The sequence below is a fragment of the Phoxinus phoxinus genome, assembly GCF_949152265.1.
Source record: "Phoxinus phoxinus genome assembly, chromosome: 13".
Lineage (NCBI taxonomy): Eukaryota > Metazoa > Chordata > Actinopteri > Cypriniformes > Leuciscidae > Phoxinus > Phoxinus phoxinus.
The window spans coordinates 24,216,940-24,243,030 of NC_136888.1; the positions used below are offsets into that span (position 1 = coordinate 24,216,940).

The following is a 26,091-nucleotide window of genomic DNA, read 5'->3' on the forward strand; positions in this document are numbered from 1 at the left end:
TCTAAAACACATCCTGTTTTTGTTTGCTGCATAGCCTAAGAAGTGTGTTCCTGAGTTTATTCTGATTAAAAAGGAAACTGCTTGTGAATAAATCGAGCTCTTTTATTTTCCAACTTTTATTTTCCACCCAAACCTTTGAACAGTAGTGTAGAATATAATAGAATAGAATAGAATGAGGCATTTATATAGCGCTTTCATATGTACTACTGTACACCCAAAGCGCTTTACAATGATGTCGGGATCTCTCCTCAACCACTACCAGTGTGCAGCAGCCACAGTACAACAGCGCCAGTGCGCTCACCACACACCAGCTATAGGTGGAGAGAGGAGAGAGAGTGATAGAGCCAATTCAATGGATGGAGATTATTAGGAGGCCATGATTGGTAAGGGCCAATGGGTGGAATGTGGCCAGGACACCGGGGTAACACCCCTACTCTTTACGAGAAGTGCCATGGGATTTTTAATGACCACAGAGAGTCAGGACCTCGGTTTTACGTCTCATCCGAAGGAGGGTGTATATAATTTTTTGATGGAAGAACTGCCTATAGTTATTAATAATAATAATAATAATTCTGTACACACAAATACTTACAAACATAAGCATCAGAAAAATTTAGATCAGACTAGCGAGGCCATGCATTACAGTGATTTCATCATGGTTAAGGCACTATGCTTCACGTTGAATATAACAACACCCCTTCACTGTGGTAAAATCCCTGTAACACCTGGTCTCACATATCATCAACATAAAAAAATAAGCAAAATATGCTATATCCCTCATAAAGCTAATTAAACACCCAAAGCTTTTACCAAATACATGTTTGTCTACAGCACATTGCAGTTCTGACTCACATTGCATCCTTCTCTGCCAATAGAAGAGGCTCTCAGCTCATGACATATGCCGTGTTATCTGACCATTAGCTTATATTTGCAGAGACACTCACCGCTGGTAAAGGAGACAGAACCTTGAGGGAGTTGGGGTGTCTTTATCAAGGTTAAGTAGCTCATTCAATAATAGAGCAGGCTGACAGCGTCAGGAGCCAGCGTGGAGCTCGCGGCGTGAGCCCCCAGCATCATGAACCAGCGGTGTGGCTACCAGGCAAATGGCCTTTAGTTATCCTAACGGTACTATCCATCATAACATATGCTCTCCCCAGGATGCTCTCTTTAATGAGCGATGACTTCTTCATCTGCCTTATTTCAGTAAGATGAAGGAAGGAAGAGAATATCAAGGTAATGTGAGCGCTGTGGCGTTTAGTGATTTAATCTAGAGAAAAATGTTTCTGCTAGCTTCTGAAATAACTCCAGGTACGTACAGTAGTAAAATTAGTGAAGTGATTAAGTTTCCTCAAAAAAAAAATAAAAAAAAAAATACACAAATAGCTTTGAAAACCTGTATATCAAGGACAGGGTGATTAACCAAAGCTTGAAAATGTTTACTGGACCCAATCCCAGGATGCTACCGAAGCCACCGAACGACTTATAGACTGTTTGTGTTTGATAAATACACTGGTGCCACTGACCTCATGGTGGCCATTAGTTCTGTTGCATCCTGGGAGCCTGCTGTGGGCTTGGCACAGCTCTGGTTGGTGTTTAGATAGACTCAGCTCCATCATCCAGCCTGACAAAGATGGCTGACACCAGGGCCAGTGCCCATCCAGCCCATCTGTGCCCAGGTGCCCACTTTAGTGGGGCACTGCAGGGGAGCCTGTGTGACCCCAAGAGGGTTCAGCTCCTCTGACACTCCTCCACAGTGTCATTAGAAAGTCACTAAGGAGTGAGGGCTAAACTTAGCTGTAAAGAAGTGGCCATACGTGCTTTGCCCCATTTAAAGTTAGTGCCACATTTTCTGTTTTGAATAAGGATTTAAGGCTCGAAATAAAGGCATTCCAAACAGTAACAAGAAGCTATGATAAATGGATTGTTCTATGATAAGTGTAATGGGAGACATGCAAAAATAGCATTTACATCCAGGGGTTATGACAAATTACGTTCACTCCGCACCGCGTACATACTTTGGTCTGGAACACCACAAACACAGATAACTCTTTTTAACATTGATAATAATAGGAAATGTTTATTAAGCACTAAATAAGCATATTAGAATGTTTTTTGAAGGATCATGTGACACTGACGACTGGAGTAATGGCTGCTGAAATTCAGCTTTGCCGTCACATGAATAAATCACATTTTAAAATATATTAAAATAGAAAACAGTAAATTGTAATAATAATATATTTCACAATATTCCTGTTTTGCTGTATTGTTGATTAAAGATACAATATGTAATTTTTTTCATGCTAGGGGTCGCTAACCTCTTACAATAACAAAGGCGTGCGGAATTATGGAACTTGTCGTCAAGCTGATAGATCTAATAATGTTTATAGATGAGTGAATACATTGATGTTTTTATTCGATTGCTAATAAGAGACAGATATCAGCGGCACACGCGATCAAGCCCAGATCCTCGTTTTAGTTCTCCTTTTTCCCCAAAGTCTGCATGCCATGGTCCATAATGTTTGAACAAAACAACAACAGTGTGCAGCTAGACGTTACGCACTACGCAGTTGTCCACGTCTGTCGCTATGGTTACTATGGCAGTACTACGAGCGGAAACCAGGGATAACGCGGATATTATGTCATTGACAGGCGACAAGTGAACCGGGATTCCGGGAAGGCCAATTATTTAAAATTGGAATTTCTCTGAAATTAAAAATCTTTGGGAACTTTTGGTATATTGTAAGTACACAACTTCAGGAAATATATCACACTGTGCAAGTGATTTTTGGATATTTTATTCAGAATTCTTACATATTGTACCTAAATGCAGCCTTGGAGAACATAAGGGTTCTCATTGACCTCAAAACATTTGAACAGCAATGTACAATACAACACAGTTATTATAATTCAACATTGTTCTGCAAGCATGTTTCTGAACGCTCACCTGATACATGTTTATGGGGCCTTCCTTGGTCAGCATCCCCACAGCACACCGCCTCTCTAGGGACTAGCTGTCCTCCACAGCACTGGGAGCTGAAGCCATCATAAAGACGGCCCCCACAGCAGATCTGTCCGGCTCCAGAGCCAAAAGGACTCCCACCACAGCACGAGTCCCCGAGACCGACAGATACACGCCGTTCCACAGAGTCCGGACAACAGACCTCTCCTACAAAACACGAATAGAACAATAAACTATTTGCTGTAAACAAAGTAATGCTCAGAAAATAAGCACTAATGAGATTGATATTTTTTGTGCAACCCTAACTTGAATTCACATTTGACTGCGTTAAAACTGAATGCAGTATATACCTGGTGGGACCAGTATGTAATATCCTCCACAGCACTGGTATTGAGACAGAGGCTGGACAAACTGACCTCCACAACACACACTCCCAGAATCCTGTGAAGCTGGAACATAGCGCTCTCCACAACACTGATGGGACTGATTTACGTTGTGAACGGCCCCTGCACAGCACACCTGCAACAATAAAACACATACACAGATAAAAGTTTGCAAAAATATATGCAATTCAAATACATCATCCACACAAGTTTTGCACTCCTCAAGGCAATTAGGAAGTAAAGAGGTGGCAATGCTTCAGCCCTGAGGGCCCGCAGAGGCACATGTGAGTGCAGGTAGAAATCCAGCCCACCTCTTTCCTCCACAGCGGTGGGCTATATTTAGCCGGACTCCACTGCCTACTTTGGCGAGAAATCAGGACAGGATAGATTCTCTACAGCGCTGAGATGATACTCTTGTGGCGTCTGAAAAATCTGTATTGCCCTGAGCCACTGACATTGTCCTTACCTTCTGGCCCAGCTTCCAGTAGAAAAATGGCATACAGTAAACACCTCCTCTGCTGTGCCTTTGAGAGGTCTGAACTTTTGAACCTACTTGAACCCGGTTTATCAAACTCCTGAGAATTAGCCACTGTGTGAAGACAGTACAAAATAAAGCTTGGACATACAGTAATTGCCATCAAAACAGAATTTTAGACAGGGTAAAGTACATTAACAAGGGTTGTCAAGCGATTAAAGTCCAAATAATCCAAATTATATGCATTATTGACAAAGAAAATCCATTGGATGTTGATTGGATGAAGGCAGAATGTGAGATTGCAGTCAATTGTAAAAAAAAAAATAGACTAATAGACAAATAGGAGTTTAAATGGACTAAATGATTGGAGAAGTCTGTCATTTCATCATGTGAATAAAAGGGGGAAAAAACATGAATGAATCTAATAAAATGCATTTATAACATAGATGGGAGGACTTTAATTGTATGGCAACTATAAACATTTTAATCAATCAAATTAATTGTATATATCAATATTTGCTGGGGGGGGGATATAGTGTTGGACAACAAGGGGTCTTAAATGGTTGACAATCACTAGAGCAAGCTTACTTTTTCCTTGACAATAGGAGAATCCCTTATTACAGAAAATATGGAAAATCTATTGAGTCTTTTTTTTAGATAAAACTTTTTTCATTAAAACAACACATTAAACTGACATTCCTAATTATACCATAGAAAAGATGATATTTCCAAGTGGCACTAATAAAGAATCAAACAAAACACCTTTCACAATGTTTTAAACTTTAGATGATGCTGAATTCAAGACGAGCTCCATTAACACATGATCACTAGTGTATAATGTTGCCTCTGTAAAACTCATTTTTCGACTATACTGCTTTACAGCTTTGAGAGCTCTTGTCCTTATCTGAGTTGTGTTCTCTTTGTGAGCTTGTCTCTAGTGTATTACTGTCTGATTTAAGCTGGTGGAGACGTATGGCCTGTGTTTGCTTGCCAAGTTGGCTGTATTTCAATAACACCAGGATGGCAGCAATAGCAGAAGACAAGTTAATCTGTTTACTGAAAACAATCACAGGGACTGTACTTCATAGATAAATACCAGCCACTCAAACTGATACATACGTCACCGTTTCTTCGTGGAATAGTTTACGAGCTAAACTAATGGTATAAGTGTAACATTTTAAATGAGGTTTCTCTGTAGTTACCTGTGTCTCGGGCTTATAACAGGTCTTGCCGCAGAAGTCTTTTTCTGCAGGGCACTCCAGGTACGAGCAGCGAGTCTGAGAAGGAAACACTTGCTGGGATTTCAGCTCCTCGCACCACTGCAGAGTCCTTCGCCACACGTCATATCCTCCCAGAATGCCATTGGGCTGACCAGGTGAAAGCCATTCTAGTTTAACTGATCTAACACACACAGTATACAGACACAGCACAGATAAAACACCTTCACAAATATTGCTCACCACTTGGTGTATATTGTCAAAGTTAAACAGTCTGGTTTTAGCTCATACTTTGTTTTTATTCTATCACTGTCAAGGGGAAGAAGCATGTAACATAATAGGAAAAATGGTGATAATCGCCTCATTATATAGCACTTTCTACAACTTACTACAGCCAAATAGATTGTGCTGAGCAGTATGAGTTATGATGTGTGTCATCTTTTCTTTTTCTGATGTACTTCTTGTATTGATTTTCCTCTCCACTCATCATGCAGAAGCTGGCTTTCCACAGAAAAGCAAAATTTTCGTTCACTACTGCTTGGTTTGAGATACTGGATAAAATATTGAGACAGGTACCATGTCATTAAAATGTTTTAAGATATAAGATAATATTAGATATTTATATTACATAATTAAGTTGTACTACAAGAATTGCATGGTACCACAATTTAAACATTTTGTAATATTTAGTAGTAATGGCAACATTTAGCAACATTAGCACCTTTATAAAGTTGTTGACAAATCTCTTCATCCGCCCCGACGAGGAGAAGCGCTTTAGTTTCGGTATCACTCCAATTTGAAGACATTTGAAAACAGTGCTGAGTAAATGCGTCATCTGCACCATCATTTTATGAATGGCCCAGAGCCGGTGCAATTTCAACGGCTTCTGATTGGCCAAAATCACTTCTTACGTCAGCGCATTCCGACCTCATACGTGCAAAATACCAGTAATCTTCATTCCGCGTTCACACAGCGAATATACCGATGATTTACTGGTAATGTAAACTTCTCTTACAGGTAAATTGCCAGAACAAATTTACTGGTATATTTGAAAAGGTCTTGTTCACACTTCACACATGATCTGTTACCCGTAATTTACCAGTAAAGACTGTATGTGTGAAAGGGGCTATTGTGTTTCTGTATTGTATCATATATTACCAGTGTTGGGGGTAATGCATTACAAGTAACGTGAGTTATGTTATCAGATTACTTTTTTCAAGTAACTACTGTACTAAAGTAACACATTACTTTTAAATTTACAACAAAATATCGGAGTTACTTTTTCAAACAAGTAACTCAAGTTAATTTGTTTCCCAATTTATTTACTGATTTACTTTCCCCATGTTGAGAGAAATTGTGAGTAAGTGCAGAGGTGTTGTGTGCGCTGTGTAAACATGATGGTTATTTTAGTTTTAGACTTAATGTGAACATGCATTTACTCATCTCACTTGCACAAAAACTGATTGGGTATTCCTCGAAATGAATCGAAACTGTAAAATGCAAACTCAGAAAAATGTCCGGAAACTTGCAATAATTAAATGTTAAATTACACAAATATACTTTGTTTTTAATCTCACTTTATTAACCAATGTCTTTGTTGCTGACCTTTGATGATCCAACTCAACCATACGAATAAGCATAAATGACGTTTAGATAAACATCACATTTCGGTTTCATTTTTTTTTATTGCTGAAATAAGGGTTGAACTTTCTTCTCCTGCGTTCTATCTTCAGTGATCGGTTTGTTTGAGCTGTGCCCTCTACTGTACAGGAGTAAATAATATTTCCTCCAGCCTGAGGCTTATTTGTTGCTGTTTTTGTGGTTAAAAAACAAACAAGCAAGCCCAGGCCAGATGAGAAAAGTGAAAAGTGCTAAAAAAAAGTAACGCAATACATTACTTTCCATAAAAACAAATGAGTTCTTTTTTTAGGGAGTAACGCAATATTGTGATGCATTATTTAACTTTTAACTATTAACTATCTTAACTATTAAGTAACTTTCCCCAACACTGTATATTATCCCATATTTTAAGGTACTTTTGATCATCTTTAAATGAATAAGTTTTAACTGGCACACACTGGTAAACCTGCTGTGGCATACTGTAAGCAAATCTTACCAGCCATAATAAATAAATAAAACAAGACAAGAAATCAAAACAAAACCAAAACACAACATTAAAAAAATAAATTCACATCTGGCAGGGCAGCTTGCTGCTTTAAGGAACATTGCAGAGAGCTATGCTATCAGGAAGAGAAGACAGGGAGAAAAAACAAAAAAGCCATTAAACAAGCCTTTTTTCTTTCTTAACTGTAGCCATAACCTTATGGAAATGTGCTTTTGTTTTCATCATCTTTTTCATCTTCTCTCCACACATGATAATATCCATACCGCTCCGTGATTTGCCATCCTTTGCTTTTTGCCCATCTCTTTTGTGTTCTGCAAATCTCTTGTCACATATGTAAGACGTGGAGAATGACATAATTACGGTTTGCGAGGGTCTCTCTCCTCTCCTCTGCCCCCTCCCTGATGAGGAAGCTAATTGATAATGAAGGCCCCGGACGACTTAAAGCTGACAGACCTTAGCATCTGATTAGGAATTCATGAAATGTGACAAGGATTCCTTTTTTAAAGTGCAGACAGAGAATCGTTTGGCGATTACAGTGTGCCTTTACAACACAAAATATTATTCATGATTACTTTCCTTTTGGAGGGTTGGGGGATGGGGAAACAGCTTTGCTATAACAAATGCATTAGTATTATATTACAAAGGGTGTCATTGCTGTCCACCGTTAATCCCTCATGGAGAGAAATAACTGGAATTCATATTGGGCAGCAGCAGCGGGTAAGCCATCGGTTGCAGCACTTGTCATATTTCAATCAAGGCTTAAGCCAGCAACCGATTCCTTTGCCCAGCCCCCACGAAGCACCAGAGAAAGAATTAATGAATTAGCTATTGATTAAATTCCACTCGAGCAAATCTAGCGTGGCAAATAAATGAACTGTTTGGGGCATGTGTAGGCCACGGCCAGCCATGTCGGGCCAATCGATCAGTAGTTAGTATTCTATTGGGAGAGAAGTACAACACACTGGTGATATGACATGAGCGTGAGAGACAGCACGGTAGAAAATGTGTGAACTATGGCTTACTATGGCACACAGAGTATTGTGTGCCTTGTCCCTTCAAAAACACAATTTTACAGCATTTACACTGTTACACTGTGGCATGTGTAAGATTTTCTTATATTGTATACAGTACCAGGTCTTCACTGGATGCAACCGATTTCAAGCTGTTCAATGTCAGAACATTCAATGCAAGGCAACAGTATACAGGTGAAAACTATATATCCTACTTTATTTTCCAGTGAAAATATAATCAAATAAAAATTATTGTTGTGTTAATACAGGGTTTAGAAATGTACAGTGTAAAACGTTAGCTTATGAATACCCTGGATTAATTGTAAACCCTGAAAAATTACGAGCAGTGTTAAACGTGAAGCAAAGGGAGATATTTTCTTTTAAATAAATTGCTTTTTAAGGAGGACTACAACAAACGGCTGATAGGGACTACACGAGCTTCCTCCCGGATTACTGACATCACAAACCCTAAAATTTACATAAACTCTGCCCCCGGGAACGTGATTTATAGATTATCACGACAGAATATGCTAATCAATGACTAGAAGATAACTACACATAAGCTACCTAAATTCACCAACTAACCATTCAGAAATGTCCTGTTGCTTCTACATATTGTTACTTTTTCTTGAGTTTCTCCATCATTGTCTGACTCTGGTTTGAACATAAAAGTTTCAGTGCATCTCTGTGTGAGGAGGTAATTGAAGCTCCGCCCCTGTGCCAGGAGCAGCAGCTCATTTTCATTTAAAGGGACAGACACAAAAACTGTGCATTTTTGCTCACCCTCAAAAAGTGACAATTTTAACATGCTATATACAAATATCTGAGGGGTATTTTGAGCTAAAACTTCACACACACACACACACACACACACTCTGAGGACATCAGAGACTTTACATCTTGTGAAAAGGGCATTATACCACCCCTTTAACTATTTCAAGTATGAAAAGCCCTTCTGTGTCTGCTTGACTGACTCACCTAGAGCTGAGCACCTGAATCTGAGGTTTGCTGATTTGGGCAGGTGTGTCCTCCACCGTGGTCACCTGAGTGCTGTTACTCTTCACACACGTGTACACGGTACACACCTCCACCTAAACACAGAGTATAGCAGTCCAACTGTACAGGTTAAATAAAAAACATGAAATGGAATCTAAAAGTCTGAGACCACTAAAAGATATTTTCACTAAATAGAAAATGAACAAATTTTATTAGACAAACATTGCAGAAACATAAATATTAATTAAAAATTTTAAATCCTTATTTTATGCCACCACTTTTCTCTATTTATTTAAAGTCGTCATTCATTTTTTTTTTTTTTTTACCCTATTTACTTTTTCATCACACATTACTAGTCTTGTGGTAAACAAAAAATTTTTTTTTGATGATCATCAATCAAAATCTGAAAATTCCGCTCTGGACTGATGATGTCAGTTTGATGGCTCGGGTTGAATATCCTCAAAAACGTGGGACTTTTTAAATCATAAAACCTTCAGATCCTAGATTTTCAATGTGGTCTCAGACCCCAATGTATAATATACAGTAAATAAAAAACAATGGTAACACTAAACAATAAGGTTTCATTTGTTAACATTATTTAATCTAACATGAACTAACCATGAGCAATACATTTGTTTCTGTATTTGTTAATCTTTGTTAATGTTAGTTAATAAAAATACAGCTGTTCATTGTTTGTTCATGTTAAAGTGCATTAACTAATGTTAACAACTACAACTTTTGATTTGAATAATGTATTAGTAAATGATGAAATGAACATTAACAAAGATTAATAAATGCTGTAGAAGTGTAGTTCATTATAAGTTCATGTTAACTAATGTAGTTAACAAATGTTAAAATGAAACATTATAGTAAAGTGTTACCAAACCAATGTAATTGTGCATTTAGATACAGAAGGCCAGACCTGAATACTGTGTACAGTGAACGGCAAGAGTCCTCCCACTTCCAGTGATCCGGATCCATTGCTAGTGGACTCATAGAGGCGGTCATCCAAATAGACAGAGTACAGTGTGACTGCTCCGTTTGGAACAAGAGGAGCTGCCCATAGCACCCTCACTGCTGTGCTATTTAGGGTCACCACCTCTGGAGGAAAGATCCCCTCGGGTTCTGCAACACAGAGAGAAAGCCACAGTAAATCACCCAAAAGAGCTCAGCAGACTGTAGCCCTCATGAAAACATACAGTCATAATGACATAACCCAGTGCTTTTGAACAGCTCAAGATTTGTCTCTTTAACCTCTGCCCAAACACAAGACGCTGCTTGGGGAAAGCTTGAGGTCCTCGTGAAGTCTGCAGTAGTGTCCAAAAGAGTAATACAATGACACCAACAATATCTACAGAAAAAGACCTGAAGGAAAAGCAGTTTTTCATTCTTTCAAGACTAAAATCGTGCAAGTGCTAGCATCAACACACAGCATATTCTTCCCTTAATAGTCTCTGAAATGGCTTTGGGCTGCACTTTTCTTTCTGCCTTAGAAAAAGAGCATGAGGAGACAGAGAGAAAATGATAAAAAAAGACTGAGGCATTTTCTTAAAGCTGATCTGTGTAGCTTTTTTTTTTTTTTTTGGTAACATTTTACAAGTGTTCAGTCTTTTTTCAGTCTTTTTGTGGGAGACTTGGAGCTTTGTAACTTTGCAGATCTTATACAAACAGCTAACACACTAAAAAATAAGGAAAATATGAAAATGCATCATATGAACTAAGAATGAACAATACCAGCATTTAATAATCTTATTTAATGTTCATTTCAACATTTAGTAGCCTACAAAAACAAATGAACGACTGCATTTTTATTAACTAATATTAACAAAGATTAATATAATGTAACAACTGTATTGCTTATTGTTATTTCATGTTAATTAATGCATTAACTAATGGTAAAAGTGTTACTTTTTTAATTATAAAATAATTTCTTCTATCCCAGCTTAAAGTGTTCAAAACTACAGTATAAGGAATACATTCATAGAAATCACCTAGGAAGTATAAATACATATAAATAATTTACACTAACATTCAAAAGTTTAGAAAGTTCTTTAAAAAAATAAGTATTTTTATGTTTTTGAAAGAAGTCTCTTGTGCTCAACAAGACTGCATTTATTTGATCAAAAATACAGATTTTTTTTTTTTTACATTATTAAAATTTAAAGGTACACTATGTAACTTACTTCACAGCAGTTACTAAAATAGTCAGAATATAACAACTTATAGGCGTACCGTAGTGATTCGGTATAAGACAAAAACCCGGATTGGAAGATGGATTCATGATGTACTCGCTCATTATATACATTTTGAACAAAAAAAAGTTACACAATGTACCTTTAAAATAGCTGTTTTCTACTTTATTATTCCTGTGATGTCAAAAACGGAATTCTTCAATGCCACATGATCTTTCAGAAATAATTTATATAATGTTATAAGTGTGTGCGTGTATGTGTGTGGGTATATCACACATGTATATCACACACATATGTTCCTAAGTTGTCTGGTTCAAAAAGAACCAATAACAATGCAGCAGTACATGCGTCCATTTGATGTGTGTTCCTGAGCGCACTCATGTGTATAAATAATGTAATTTTATATGTACATCAGGGAACGCTGACAGCAATACATCAGGGAGGTCTGGCAGACTGAGAAAAAGCTGAGTGTCACTCTTTCACTTTCCCTCTTGCTTTTGGGGGTTCCTGCAGATGGTTTGTGGGCAAATTGAATCAGTCCTGGAGAAGCGCGCGGGGATTGAAGTGCTGCACCGGGGGCAGAGGGGGTTAACTGGGCCAGTCTGGGGGATTCTTTCTACAGCTCGCACCATTTTCGCCTTCTTTTTATTTTTTTCCCCACTCTGTTTTTTTTTTTGCAAGCTCTTCCTTTCCCATGACAAATCACACTAACTTACAAAAGAAGACCAGAGAGCCTATTTTCCAGCTTGATGTGACTCTAGTAAACAGCTATTGTGACAACTTTGTAAGGCTCTTCTGAAAGAATGTAAAAAGGGAATGATTGATAAAGCTTTTTTTCAGAGGCGAGTGAAGTTAGTTTGTGAAAGAGAGCTGAAAGACATGAGTGTAGTGCTAATGACAGCTGAGAGATCAAATATCTCAGCAGCGGCTTTGAACAAGCCAATGGTTGACATGATGGGATGGGGAATGAATTCAATAAAGAGCAGGGGTCCTGACACTTACATTCTCTCCAAAGAATATGACTGCGGTTCTTACTCAAAGCCTCAAAAAGTCTCTCTTTAGGAGATATCCTGCTATCACAAAGGTCAACGCGAAGAGACCCCATCTGAGATATCTTCTAGTTAAAGCACTTCTACTTTTACAGCAGATCATACTGAAGGTTTATGAGGGACAGATACATGTTTTCGACAACTACTGTAACAGCCAACTGAACACCTTCGGCCATTCATTAATGGACGACATGTCACTCAAAATGATGCCCAAATAACATGTTAAGAGGTCATTCACACAAAATATGATTTTGTGTATAAAAACACAATAATATATGGAATAAAAAAATGTTAATTTGAGTTTTTAGAGCACTGTGTCATGCACAAGATGCTGAAAAAGGTACAAGTCATGAGCGAAATGGTCAGAAGTCCATCTGGTGCATGTTTATTTTGGAAAAGCAGCACAGTGAAATGCAAAAAAAAAAAAAAAGTTCTGTGTGAACGGCCCCTAACATAGTTAGGTGCAATCTACTTAAAGTAGTAACCAACTACAACAAAGCTACTGAAATATATCAAATGATCTCTCAAATACTATCAAAATAAATATTCAAGATTTTTTTTATTTAAGAGCAGAGCAGTAATTATCTACCAATAAAATATCTAAATAAAGAGATAAAGTTTAAACAATCTGGTAATTTGCAGGAACTGTCTGTGCGAATCAACTTCCCAATGTACAATGTACAATGTGAGACAGGGCAGTTTAGGAGAGAACATTTGGTTATTGACTCGATTATTGACTTAAATAGAAACTATTTGCTGGAAAAAGTAGCTTATTACTGAAAAGGCTATACTGTTTAGAACTACTGTCGAGTTACTGAAAAATGCTTAGTGCTTCCTTGTTACTCGCCATCACTGAACAAAAGAGCAATAATGAGACATACTTGGATGCGACCAATATCAGTGCTCTCCTGAAGCGTCTCTTTCCATATAATTTCTGCTGCTGCATTATTAATGCAAGACTTCGCATGGACAACCTCGCCTCCATTCCAGTTTTTAATTAGCAGGCTCTTAACATATACACTATCATGTAGCATAATATGATCTTTAAGTTCAACTGCTTTTAATAAGCTGCTCTTTAGGCTGTAAAATATTGAAGCTACCACTGGAAGTTCTTTGGTAAATGACCTGTAACCTTTACTTAGGAGCAAATGATCTTCTAATGCTTTTAATTATACTGATAGGTGGGAGCGAAAGAGGTCCAGACATGTTACGGAAAGCCAGTTGTTTAGATTCTGGTGTGTAAGGCACAAATTAATGTGAATGCGTATGTGAGAGGTTTGCTGAGCTTTCATCTGTTTCCTGTGCTATCAGTGGATCAGTACATTAACTGTGTGTGAGAAGGACAGTTTAATGACTATTGATCATAGCACAGAGGTCAAGATATCAAAATTTTGGAAAAGGCAAATTCTTCTGCAGCTTGTGAGGTTTTCCTTTAGAGTACAGAGGGAAAATATTCAATCAATCAGTTCTTCTTCTCATCCGTTTTTTATCTCCATGAGCAGGGGCTGCTGGAGTGATATGAGAGAGGCAGGCTGACAGAAATCACAGGAACATTTGAAGTGTTGACAGGAAAACCATAATTAACCAATATCTTCAATCCAAATTCCACCCATTTAAGCATATAGAGATGGTTGCGGTCTAGTAAAGTCCATATTTCAGCTGAAACCCTAAATATAATATAAGACGCTCTTTAAACTTTCACATTACTTGCGTAGGTTTAGATGCAGAAAGCAAGATCCCACATATAAAATTATTAGCAAAGACACCACCTGATCTTTTTGCTCTAGGATGTGCCAAATAGAAAAACACAGTATAGTTTTGTGTGATTTCAGCTAAATAGGTAAAATTTGTGATACCATCATACGTTTTATTAGTAATTAGTAGAAACGTTACTGAAATGTATAGTAGCGTTTTAAAAAAAAAAGAACACTTTTCTTGCATTGCAAAGATGCATTAAATTAAAAGATGCATTAAAATAAGGTTATAAAAGACTTCTATTTCAAATAAATGCTGTTCTACCTATAGCTTTCCATACAACGAATCCTGGAAAAAAAATTATCATGGTTTCTACAAAAATATTACACAGCACAACCGTTTTCAACAGATAATAATAGGAAATGTTTTTTGAGCACCAAATCAGCTTATTAGAATGATTTCTGAAGGATCATGTGACACTGGAGACTGCAGTATTGGCTCCTGAAAATACATCTTTGTCATGAATAAATTACATTTTCAAATATATTACAATAAAAAATATTATTTTCAAATTTGTAATAATATTTAAAAAATAGTGAAGTTTTAATTGTATTTTTAATCAAATAAATGCAGCCTTATTGAGCATAAGTGATATTTAAAAAAAATATTACCAACCCCAAACTTTTGAATGGTAGTGTAAGCTTGGCAAACAGTTTTGGAGATATCGATTCCATTCAAATACTGGTAATAGGAAGTGTACTTGTATGACTAGAAAATAGTTTTCAGGGGGGTGTTACCATGGCCTCCCCAGGTAAAGAATCTCCCCAATAAGGATTTGCTTTAAATCTCAACACATACTCAAAGGACAAATAATAATAGTATGAATAGTATGAACAGCATACATGTAATGCTTTGGTTTATGCTAAAAATCAATCCTAATGCTAACCCCTAATCAATCAAATCATTAGATTTCTAAAATATACTACAAATTTAGGGGCCTGTGGCTTGGCAGTCAAAATAGATGTATGTAACAAACATCAATGTAGCACATACTCACCTCCATCTGTAGTAGTGCAGCTGACCTCAGGGCTGGTTATGTTGTGGGCACCGTTGGACACAGTCAAGCAGAGCTTGTACGCCGTGCTGGGCTGCAGGTCAGAGATTACCACAGAGGTCACAGCGGGGTCAAGTGCAAGAGTTTGCCTGTGCTGGCTGGACAGAACCGTAAGGATGTAGTCCTCCACCCTTCCCTGCAAATCTTGTAGAGCTGGGAACAAAAAATATAGTAAAAGACAGGACACACTAAAGGTCAATCTCAAAAACCAAGTTCTCTAAACACAGATTCTTTCCAGAAATGTATTTTCGGTCAAGGGCCAGGATAAGTTTAATAATGTAGAGAATCTAGACTCTTACTGGGGGTGGACCAGTTGACCAGGATCGCCGTATGATTGAGAACTTGGATGGATACGTTGGTGGGGGTGAGGGGTTGCCCAGCCAGTGTGACTCCTGTGGCGACCTCCCCTGAAGCATAGCCAACGTCATTGTGAACCAGAAGTTTGTATTCGTACCATGTGTACCTGCAGCACATTTAAAAACATCACTCACAAGAACATTTTCATTATTATGGAATCTTGCCTTTATAATATATATATAGAATATAGAATTATAATGTATAATAAAATAACTACATAGAAAAAAAAAAAAAATAATATATATATATATATATATATATATAAATAAATAAATATATATATATATAGAAAGATGCTTTAATTAATACATTTATTAGTATAACTATTTTACATATATTTATCGAATCAAAAGTGTGAGGTCAGTAAGATTTATTTTTTATTTTTGAAAGAAGTCTCTTATGCTCACCAAGGCTTGATTTATTTGATTTTGTTACTGACCCCAAATTGTAATTTGTACTATATGTAACAAAAGAGTGAGGCTCTAATATCTAATTGTGATATACTGTAGCTGTGATAAAATAAAAGTTGTGATATTGCTGAAGTATTTTATTATTGAAGTATTTAAATATGTTACACAAATTCAAGCACAAAGTTAATCATTTACAAGGACTGAAAACATTTTAATGAAGTCAGACATGAATCTAAATGATAGAACCTGTGATACAAGGGAAACAACTGCGGGTTTTGTGTTGGAGTCTTTCAGCGTACACACAAGGAGTGCCAGAGAAAGATTAGCTGAAAACAATTTAATTCTATGGAATATTTGCTCAAAGTATCTTTGAACAGCATTAAAAAGATGGCATCGGTGCACAAAAACAGTTTTGTACACACAAGCAAAGTTTGCATTAAAGCTAATTTCAGTAATCTCACCTGCTAAGGCCTTTATCTTCATGAAACAATTTGGTTCCTGCGTAAACATTGTACCACAGATTCAAATCTTCAGGGGGACGTGAGGCCAGGGGCTGCTGGGTTTTCCGTCTCAACAGCTCAAATCTGAGGGCAGCGGAAACAGCCAGATAATCAGAGCCCGCTCCACTCCCACAATCCTCCTGCCATTTCACCCGCACCGCTGTTTCACTGCGTTTGTGCTTTTGTCTTTTCCCTCTCTCTCTCTCTTTCTTTCTCTCCCTCAACAGTAATGCTAATTTTGCCTGTAATCAGGAGAGCTCAGCTTAATGTGCGCTTTATAAGCCTAGTTAAACAAACACAGCAGCAGCGGGAAAAGTAGTCATGAATTTTAATCATCCGCCGTGAACAGACCTTTATTTACCACCTAATCAGCTCAAAAACAGACTAAAATATACAGCGAGAAAGAACAAGAACTTTTACGTTGTGCTTCGCTCTTCACAACCTAGGGAGACACTTGCTGTCCTCATTTAATTGGGAGATTTATGGATTATTCTCAAAATATATTAGGAATTGCTTTACCATATGAAATGCTCACAACTCTGATTACAATTGATTTAACTTTGAAGAACATAAACATCCATTTTAACACACATTTTACAACCATATCTATATACTTCACATAAAAATAATAACAACAACACAATTATTTTTTATAAATAAATAAAATAAATACATTTAGTAGTAAATTATAATTGTCACAGTTGTAACACTACTTAAATGTGTGTCAAGAACGATTAAAAATCAATCGGTTACCTTATGTTGGGGCCGTTCGGCCTTGATGGGAATTGCCATGAAACCGCCAGGAAAGACTCACTGATGGCTACTACCGACAGAGATGGCAGGCCTTGTGGGATTGTGGGTAATGTAGTAACCAGTGTTGGAAGGCTTTCAGTGCATCCTCCGGCCTGGCCTCCCCCTCCTGAGCAGGCGAGGATAGTGATGCTGTAGTTGGTGTAGGGCAGAAGGCTGGTGACGGTACGGTTGAGTACGGATGTATTGGTGTGCGAGACGTGTGGATCAGGCATGCGGATCTCGTACCGCTCAATTTCTCCATTGGGTATGAGTGGAGCGGTCCATGTAACCTGCAGTAAAACACGGGATACATTTGAACTTGTTAGTATCTGAAGAATTTGACATCACAGTATAACAGTTCTTGTGGTCATGTAGTTATAAACTAAAATGGTTTCACGAGAGTGTCTGAGGCTCCAGAGAAGGGCCGGAGTCCAGCGCAATATCACAACACATCATCTCAGGCTTTTAGATCGATGAGTTTGTGGAACCGACGTCATGCGATGAAGCGAAGGCACCCTGACTTTGACCCAAGACAGAATATTCCTTTCATTACATTTAAAAAGGGCCTCAGCCCCCTGGAGATCATAATGAAATCCTAATGGAATTGCAGGAAACTGTGCTTGTTGCTGCATACTGTATCTGGTGCAGCATTTGGCAGACGCATTAAACATATTGCGCATGTCTGGGGGTGAAATTAAATGAAAGAAATGGTAGAAACCAGATGAAATGGTAGATTGGATAAATGTTATTGCTAGGATTAGTTATGAAAAGAAAAGTTATAATAATGGAAATTGAAATGTAAGCAGAAGTGAAGGAAGGTTTAGAAAGCGCTTTTAGTCCAACCTAATTTTAAAAGTGCCCCTATTATGCTCTTTCAAATATTCCCTTTCATGCAGTGTGTAATATAGCTGTCTGTGAATGTAAACGGTCTGCAAAGTTGTAAAGTCGAAAGTGCGCGATAAAAAATGTGATCGTCTCTCAAAAGAAAGAATCAACTCTAAATGCATCCTTGTTGAATAAAAGCATTTTTTCAAAACTTTTAGACATTAGTAAAAGGACACACAGTGCTTTCGAAAACACTTACTGTCTGAGTAGGTGCTACATGTGAATTTGAAAGTATTAGGGTAGTATGAATGAAATTCGGACATACTACATCCGCCATGTTGCTACTGTCACATGACCACCAGCGTCAGTTACATCGCTTCACTGCCATGTAAAAATAAAGAAACAACAAATGTAAAAAGACCCCAAACGAATTCATCAACACTTGCTAACACAGAGTTTGCCATGAGCACCACGGAGACTGCTAGCATCTCAACAGGAATTCAATATAGCGTATGCTAATGCAAACAGTTGTTTTTTGGCTTTTACATGTAGAAGAGTTCTCATCCAGTTACACACAAATGCAGCAGTTAACAAATTAATGAAATAATAATGGTATTACAATACACTAAACCCGGGGTTAGGGGAAAATGAATAATTCAAGCAAGTTTATGCAAATGCTGCCTTTGTTTGAAGTGGTAAGCATTTCTGTCCATGTTTCTTGGCACTAGCACACAACAAATAACAAAGAGAGAAAGAGAGAAAGAGAGGGTGTATTTACACACAGCAGGATCTAAGCTGCAAAGCTTGTTTGGTTACATTAACGCCCCTTAAATCCAACTTGTAAACCAGCCAAAAGACTGCAAGCTACCTAGCCCTCTTGAGTATCATGTCTGTTGAATTACAGGGATGTCTACGCTGAGGGTTTCAGTTTGCTTTTAAACACTTAAATCTACTTTGCCAAAGTGTTAATAAGGTCTTGCTTGCTTTACATTTCTTACCGACACTAAATAAACAAGAACAATATTTAAAACGTTAGGTGAACAAGGGCACATTCATGAGGGGTTCAAACAATAATCTGACAGTCTTAATTGGCTCTTCCTTAATAATCAGCTCTGGAATGACCTGGAAACCACGTGTATCAATGTTCTCATACCATGAGAGTGTCATTGGAATAATGATGGATGTTCTAGGTGTGGCATTAATGGGAAGAAATACAGTAGCTTCTCACTAACAATCACAGCAAAGACCTCATTTGCACCTCATTGGTGAAAAGGCGGCATAAGGCACTAGAGCCTGCCGACAGGAGGGTGGGACAGGATTGATAAGCACTTCACACACAAAGAAATATGCACACTCTCATCAGCCTGTTTGGATTGTGGCACAAACCAAACATGTTCTTTTAAACTTTAAAAGCATTAAAAATTGCATTTTTTGATACACTACCGTTTTGTGGTAGTGATTAAGATTAAAAAAATGTTGTTGAAATAAGTCTCTTATGCTCACCAAGGCTGCATTTAATTGATCAAAATCACAGTAATACTGTGAAATATTATTACTTTATTGTGCTTTAAAGTTGACATGAAACCAAAATTGACCCTATTTAACTTTGTTAGTGCATATCACTAGTCTTGTGGTGAACAATTAATCCGTGTAAGTTAATACACAGAAAAAAATAGTTTGCCGTGGTAATCTTTAATCAAAATCTGAAAAGTTACTTCCAGTCTGGAATTACGTTCCTTTTCTGATGACGTCAGTTTGACGGCTTGGGCTGAAACCGCTTAACCACTCCCCTCATACCGTTAGTCTGCTATGAGCAGAGATGGAGAGGGGGAGCGCTAAAGTAAAACCCTGCCCTCTGTTCAATATTCCGTTTCATTTGGAAATACGTCACAACACTGGAGAAAAGTCGTTTGCAACTTCGCGGACTTTAATATATTTTAAAATATAAATAGTTATTTATTCCTGTCATACATTTTTTCTTTTCAGAATTATTTAATGAATAGAAAGTTCCAAAAAACATTATTCATTTGAAAGAAAATTTAGCTGATTATGGTTTAAAAATGTCACAGAAATGTTCTCTTATAATTGATTAAACTTTGTAAATGGACCTTAAATGTTACACAATAATCAGTATTTTTGTAAAATATTTGTAACATTTTTGTAAAATTAGTGATTAAGTAAATAGTTTCGCCTGTCAGTCAGTTGTGAATTCAGTAACGGCTCTGAACAATTCACTGACTGATTCAAACTGTAAATTTTTAAGCAAGTTTGAGATTGTTTTATTAATATTTTGAATATTAAAATTCCTATTTCTAAATAATTATTTTAAATTATTATTGTACCTTTTTATTCTTTTCAACCATTTTAGCCCTTAAGTACAACGGAAACAAGCTCTCTATATACCTGTACTGACGCTGGATCCAAAACCAGCACGTTAGGCGGCTGCAGGCCAGCAGGTCTTGAAGGTCTGGTGGTCACTTTCTTCCACTCACTGCTATTGGATCCACCCAGTCTTGTGTGTGCCACAATGCGGTACTCATAAGAGCTCCAGGGGCTGAGCGCGGCCGAGCTGTCTAGGTAAGTGAGAGTCTGGTTGGCCTGCAAGTTGGCCACAGTAGAGATTTGCTGTGTGCCAGTGGCTTTCCTCTCCACGGTGTAGCCGTCCAGCTCCCCGTTGACATGACGTGGTGGTGACCAGGACAAGACCACCGAGGTGGGTGTGTCGGAGTAAAGTTGCGGGGCTGGGACATCCTCTGGAGGGGCTGGTGGGGTGCGTATGGTGTGGGACTCAGCAGATTGAGCACAGCCGGCTGCTGTGCAGGCCTCCACCTGTATGGTGTACTGCTGATAGGGTGCAAGCTGAGAAACAGTGTGGCTGGTGCTGTTCCCTGGCACACTAGCAGTTAGCTGGTGATTTTGGTAGATATTATAATGGGTGATGATGCCGTTGGGCTGGGATGGAGGAGACCAGGAGACAGAAGCACTTCTAGGCTGGATGTCAGAGAGTACAGGTGGGTCAACCGATCCAGGTCCTGAAGAAAGAAGAACTATTCAATCTGTTGTGAAACAATAATTATTTCTTGCAATTACATTTGTTGCCACTAGTGGTGAATAAAATACACATGCACAGAAAGTGAAAGTAAATAACAAAGAAATTATTACTTTTCTTATTTTTTAAATATGATCTAAAATGTATGTATTGAATTAATACAAACCCCTTTTTTTATGGATTTTTTTTTTGTAAAATGCAATAAAATCAAGAATCTGGGATTTGTTAATTCTCTTGAACCTTAACTTAACTGACAAATTTACAAATAAAATATTTCCAATGTTTTTACTGACCAACTTAATTGTACTTTTTAATTTTTTAAATTTTTATTTTGATGGCTGCAACAGTCCAAAAGAAGTCGGGACAGAGGCAAAATAAAAGTGAAAAGATTATAGAGTATCTAATATCCATCTATGAACTATAATCACTAATAAGATTGCAATTAATTTTGTCTTTAAATGATTTGAACCAAAGGACTGCTGAGTGTGGTTGATCTCCATGCTCTAGAGAGAAGCAGCTCCTCTCTGACAGCGCAGCATTGAGACTGACAGCACAAGGACATCGTCTGATTGGAGCAGCCTGATACCCTGGATTAAAATGTAGAACAGGGGGTTTGCAAATCAGCTCATTTGCCAAAGAGGACGGAGTCAGTCGCTGCATATCACAAGCAAATATGAAATTATATTTATGGATTTATTCGTTGGGGTTATGTGGCTGAGGGATATCAGCCATGTGTGAGGCGAGCCTCTGAAGGGTCTGTAGTGAATTGGAGGAAATCACTTTAGTTTCCTGCCTGGTCATTTCTCTGAGTGGTTACAACAACAGCTGCCTAACATCAAGAAATCGTTCATGGCTCTTCAGGCCCGGACAGCTCGGGTCATTTTCATAATCACACATTCACAAGCACGCATGTGCCAAAACACATGGCAGCATCCTCTGTTAGGGTTCTGTCACTTCGGTCAGTTTATTCTTGGTTTGGTGACAGAGCTCTGACAATCCTTCTGTCTTGTTGTGAGTGTGCGGTTACGATTTCACTCGGGCCACGCGCTCTCCTGTCTACGAGAGTTGTTTTGTGTGCGGAGTTTGGTGTTCGGATTGGTCCAGATTGGTTTCGGTTCTGCGTCGGGATTATGACATTTATGCTCTGTATGTTTGTCTTCTGTTGTGAGCGCATGGGATGAGCATTTGCTCATTCTCCGTGTGCTCTGTGAGTTTAGTCTGCGTGTGTTGTGGTGTTCTGTGCTGCATGCGGCTTGTGTTTTCATCGGCCGCGTGCTTTCATGTTATGTTTTGTCTTGTGCTGTGTAGCATGCGGCTTGTGTTTTTCAGTGGCTGCGTGCTGTCATGTTTTGTGTAAACACGGCTTATGAGTGTTCTCATTAGCTGTGTGCTCGTGTCTTGTTATGTTTGAGCACATAGCTTGTGATTGTGTTCGCTGGCCATGTGCTCGTGTCTTTGTCATGTTTGGTGTGATTGTCAATGTCTCCTATCTATTGTCTTAACCCCACCAATCTTGTTATCTGATTTTTGGTCAGTCTCTCCTCAGCTATGACAGGTATGAAACAGACTAAAACACTCTTGTTTTGAACTTAATGTCAATGAAACAGAATATTAGTTGAGTTTTAAAGGAATCTTCACAAGACATGGTGGATAGAGTACTTGCAAACCCAAAACCCTAAAGGGAAAGTCAACCCCAAAATAGAAATTCTGTCATCATTTACTCACCCTCATGTTCCATACCTTTGTAAATATACCTTTGATATTTTCAAGAACGCTGGAGTTTAAACAACATCGGACCCCATTGACTTGCATTGTATAGACCAGGCAAGTTTGCAAGCAAGTTTTGTTTGTAGGAAAGTTTGGTCCTAGAGAGCCGACGTCCTGCAGAGTTTAGCTCCAATCCTGAAAAAAAAAACTCACCTGTGTATGCTAAACTCAGCAGGAAAGCGGCTCTCTAGGACCAAACTTGCCTACCCCTGGCATAGACACACACACACACACACACACACACACACACTTTCAACTTTCTTCTTTTGTGCTGATGCATTCTAAGCATCATGACAATGGCAAATGCAGCATTTCATTTAAACACAACGGAGGCCTATAAAACCTAAGATTACCTGAACACCTTCTTTTGCTGCTTTGCTAGCACTGGCATTTCCTCCAGGAAATGCAAATCGAGAAAATACTATTTTGATGATTTGTCTTTATTTGCTATGTGGAGCATTGCTATTGGGTTTCAGAATAATGCTGATCCAAAATGTCACATTGGTTTATTGCACTATTTGTGCTCATTCTGTGAGGCCCGATATATGGATGCAGATTTACATTACAGTAATTTCTTATACCATTTTTCTGACAGAACAGTTAAGAAATCCCAGAAAAAAAGTGAAGAATGATAAGTAAAAGAGTTCGAACATTTGGTAAAAAGAAAGCAGTTACAGGAGGAATATATGAGATGTGGTAATTGAAGTGAAGTTGTTTTGTTGAATTTTAAGCGTCTCCTGTCTGCTCGGGAGCTTGGGCTGTCTGATTGATATTTGGGGCCCTATGAAAGCTCATTTGAAGGTAATGTTTTCCTCCTCCATTTACATCCCACGGTAGCACGGTAATGGCGTACCGGCAAGGGCGTGTGGATCAAGGTGACTGGCTCTCTCTCAGCCGTGCTGAGCTGCTGATGTCTCCCCACAGATGGCCCACTTTCCACCTCCCATCACCATCACCTCCCAACTGACTCACTATGTATAGAGGAGACATAACCGGCTACATGTACTCTTTCTCTCCCCAAAGCTCAGAGGCCACCACAACAAGCATCAAGGTAATGACTTAAAAAAAACTAATAATGAAAAATAAAGAGACACTTCACAGTTATACCACTTTTGCATGTTATTTAAGAGCAAAATCCGGCGTCTTATTCACTAACCACCAGCTAAAACAGCTCTGCGATGTAAATTGGACTCATTTGTGTGCACTTCAGTTTAAAAGTTGTTGTTATTTTGGAAAGAAATTAATACCTTTATTCAGGAAGGATGTAAATAAATTTATAACGCTAAAAAATAAATGCTGTTATTTTAAAGGAATCCTAAAAAAAATCCATTGTTTCTACAAAAATACTAAACATCACAAAAATTAAAAAATTAAAAAGAAATAAGAAATGCTTCTTGAGCATCAAATCACTATATTAGAATGATTTCGGAAGGACCATGTGACAATTTAAAGTACACTTTACAATACATTAAAATAGGAAATCGTTATTGTTAAATTCTACTGTTTTTTAAGCCTCAACCAAACACTCGGAAGGGACCTGTTTGCCGCATACAAATTTTGTTTTGTTAACTGATCCGCAAATTCCTATAGCAAATCGGACAGTACAAAAGCACATCTTGTAGGTGCAAATAAACAGTGCTATCAGCTGGCATGATATAGTCTCACTAATGTTTTATAAACCCAAGTGTGTTCAATATGTAGTACAAGTAAATGCACTGCATTATCTAAACAAACTGACCTTTTTAAAAATATAACCGCTTTATCATAATAACTCAGATCACGAAATGATGTCAAGAAAAAAAGAGGTTTAATTCCCATTAGTCATTCCTAACCCTAACTCAAGCCTCCTCCATTTGCGCTTCACACAGCCGGCCGCTGCTTATGATTCCGGCCCAGATTTCTCCATTCATCTAGTGGCTGTTATTTTTGGGGGTAATTTTTTACTGTGTCTGTGAAGGGGCCCTGCCGATTTTGCTCCCTCTCCCTCCTGATAAATAAACAATGCACAGATCTGACCTTTGGGTTAACAGGTTTTTATGCTTGCTCCACTCAGCACTCTAACTGATTCAATTACCACAAAGGTTCAGGAGCGTCCATGAATACTGAAAAAGCTCACGGCCGCCGCCGCCGCAAAACGCCCGCATAGGTGCTCGCCGGCAAATCCAATGTGGCTCTCAGGAGAAATTCCTTAATTGTAAATAATTTTACCACATGAGACAATCAAGTCACCTTGAACGTGAACCACCCCTCCTTACTTCATCCCCCGGCCTGCCTGCCTGCCTGCCTTCCTTCCTTCCTCGGCTCAGCTGCCCGGTCTTTCACTCTGCAGAGGCAAAGTGTTATTTAAGCTTTACTGGTCTGCGTTAAATTCCGCAATTTGAAGGGCTGTTAAGTTTTTCAATTGAAATTTCATTTAAGATGCAGGTGCTTTTGATTTTATTGATGCTTTACTGCTCTCAGGGTACAAGCAAGAACACAGTGCAATAACAGCAGTCGGCCTCAATCAGGCATCGGCAACAGCTGTAATCTCAGGACATTTGGAATACTTAGAGAGGCCTTTCCTAGGCCACTATAAATCGCTACAGCAGAAGGGAAAACAAGAGCGCGGGCCGCCAAGCCTTAAATCACATTTATAAGGATTTGGTTAGCATAATAATAACACAATCAAGTGACAAGGCAAGGAGGGGGGGGGGGGGGGGGGGGGACCGGGGAACGTGAAGGAAAGAGAGGATTATTTTTAGCATTGCAGAGGTCCTTGTGACAATATGATCGCTTTGAAGGTTAGCGTGGCTGATGTCAACTAGGACGGATGTCGGTATGCTACTTTCAAGAAGCTGTTTAGCGAAAAGAAGATTGAAAGGAAAATGACACAAAAAAATCATAAATTCTTTCTGAACGATTCCTTTTAGTTTTGAACTTGATGAAGTGTACATTGTACAGTAAGTTACTTATTTCAAGGTGATCTGCACAGCTGTAGTTGCTCTAGCCACAACATTTTTTACGACTACACACGGGGTGAAAATTAATATCAAGATGAAATATAAAGTCACCCAATTCAAGAAATTAAAACATACTGTATAAGGTTTCCTGTGCTCACATAAACAGTACTATTTACAAAATGAACCACATCACTTTAGAAAGAGTGATGTTAATCTGAAAGAAAAAAAAATCTTGCA

The 26,091-nt window shown here is 38.3% G+C and overlaps 1 protein-coding gene across 1 annotated transcript in view; it reads right to left on the bottom strand.

The window, feature by feature from the left end:
• The window catches only part of ush2a (Usher syndrome 2A (autosomal recessive, mild)), a 207,058-nt gene that overhangs the window by 62,823 nt on the left and 118,144 nt on the right, over nt 1–26,091 (bottom strand). Inside the window, exons 41-50 of the mRNA XM_079632841.1 lie at nt 20,503–21,131; nt 17,236–17,564; nt 16,444–16,566; nt 15,515–15,678; nt 15,159–15,368; nt 10,088–10,290; nt 9,148–9,260; nt 5,020–5,218; nt 3,310–3,478; nt 2,945–3,166 (exon numbers count right to left, since the gene is read on the bottom strand). Of these exons, the coding sequence (XP_079488967.1) occupies nt 2,945–3,166; nt 3,310–3,478; nt 5,020–5,218; nt 9,148–9,260; nt 10,088–10,290; nt 15,159–15,368; nt 15,515–15,678; nt 16,444–16,566; nt 17,236–17,564; nt 20,503–21,131 (2,361 nt within the window). The remainder of the gene's footprint in view (nt 1–2,944; nt 3,167–3,309; nt 3,479–5,019; nt 5,219–9,147; nt 9,261–10,087; nt 10,291–15,158; nt 15,369–15,514; nt 15,679–16,443; nt 16,567–17,235; nt 17,565–20,502; nt 21,132–26,091) is intronic.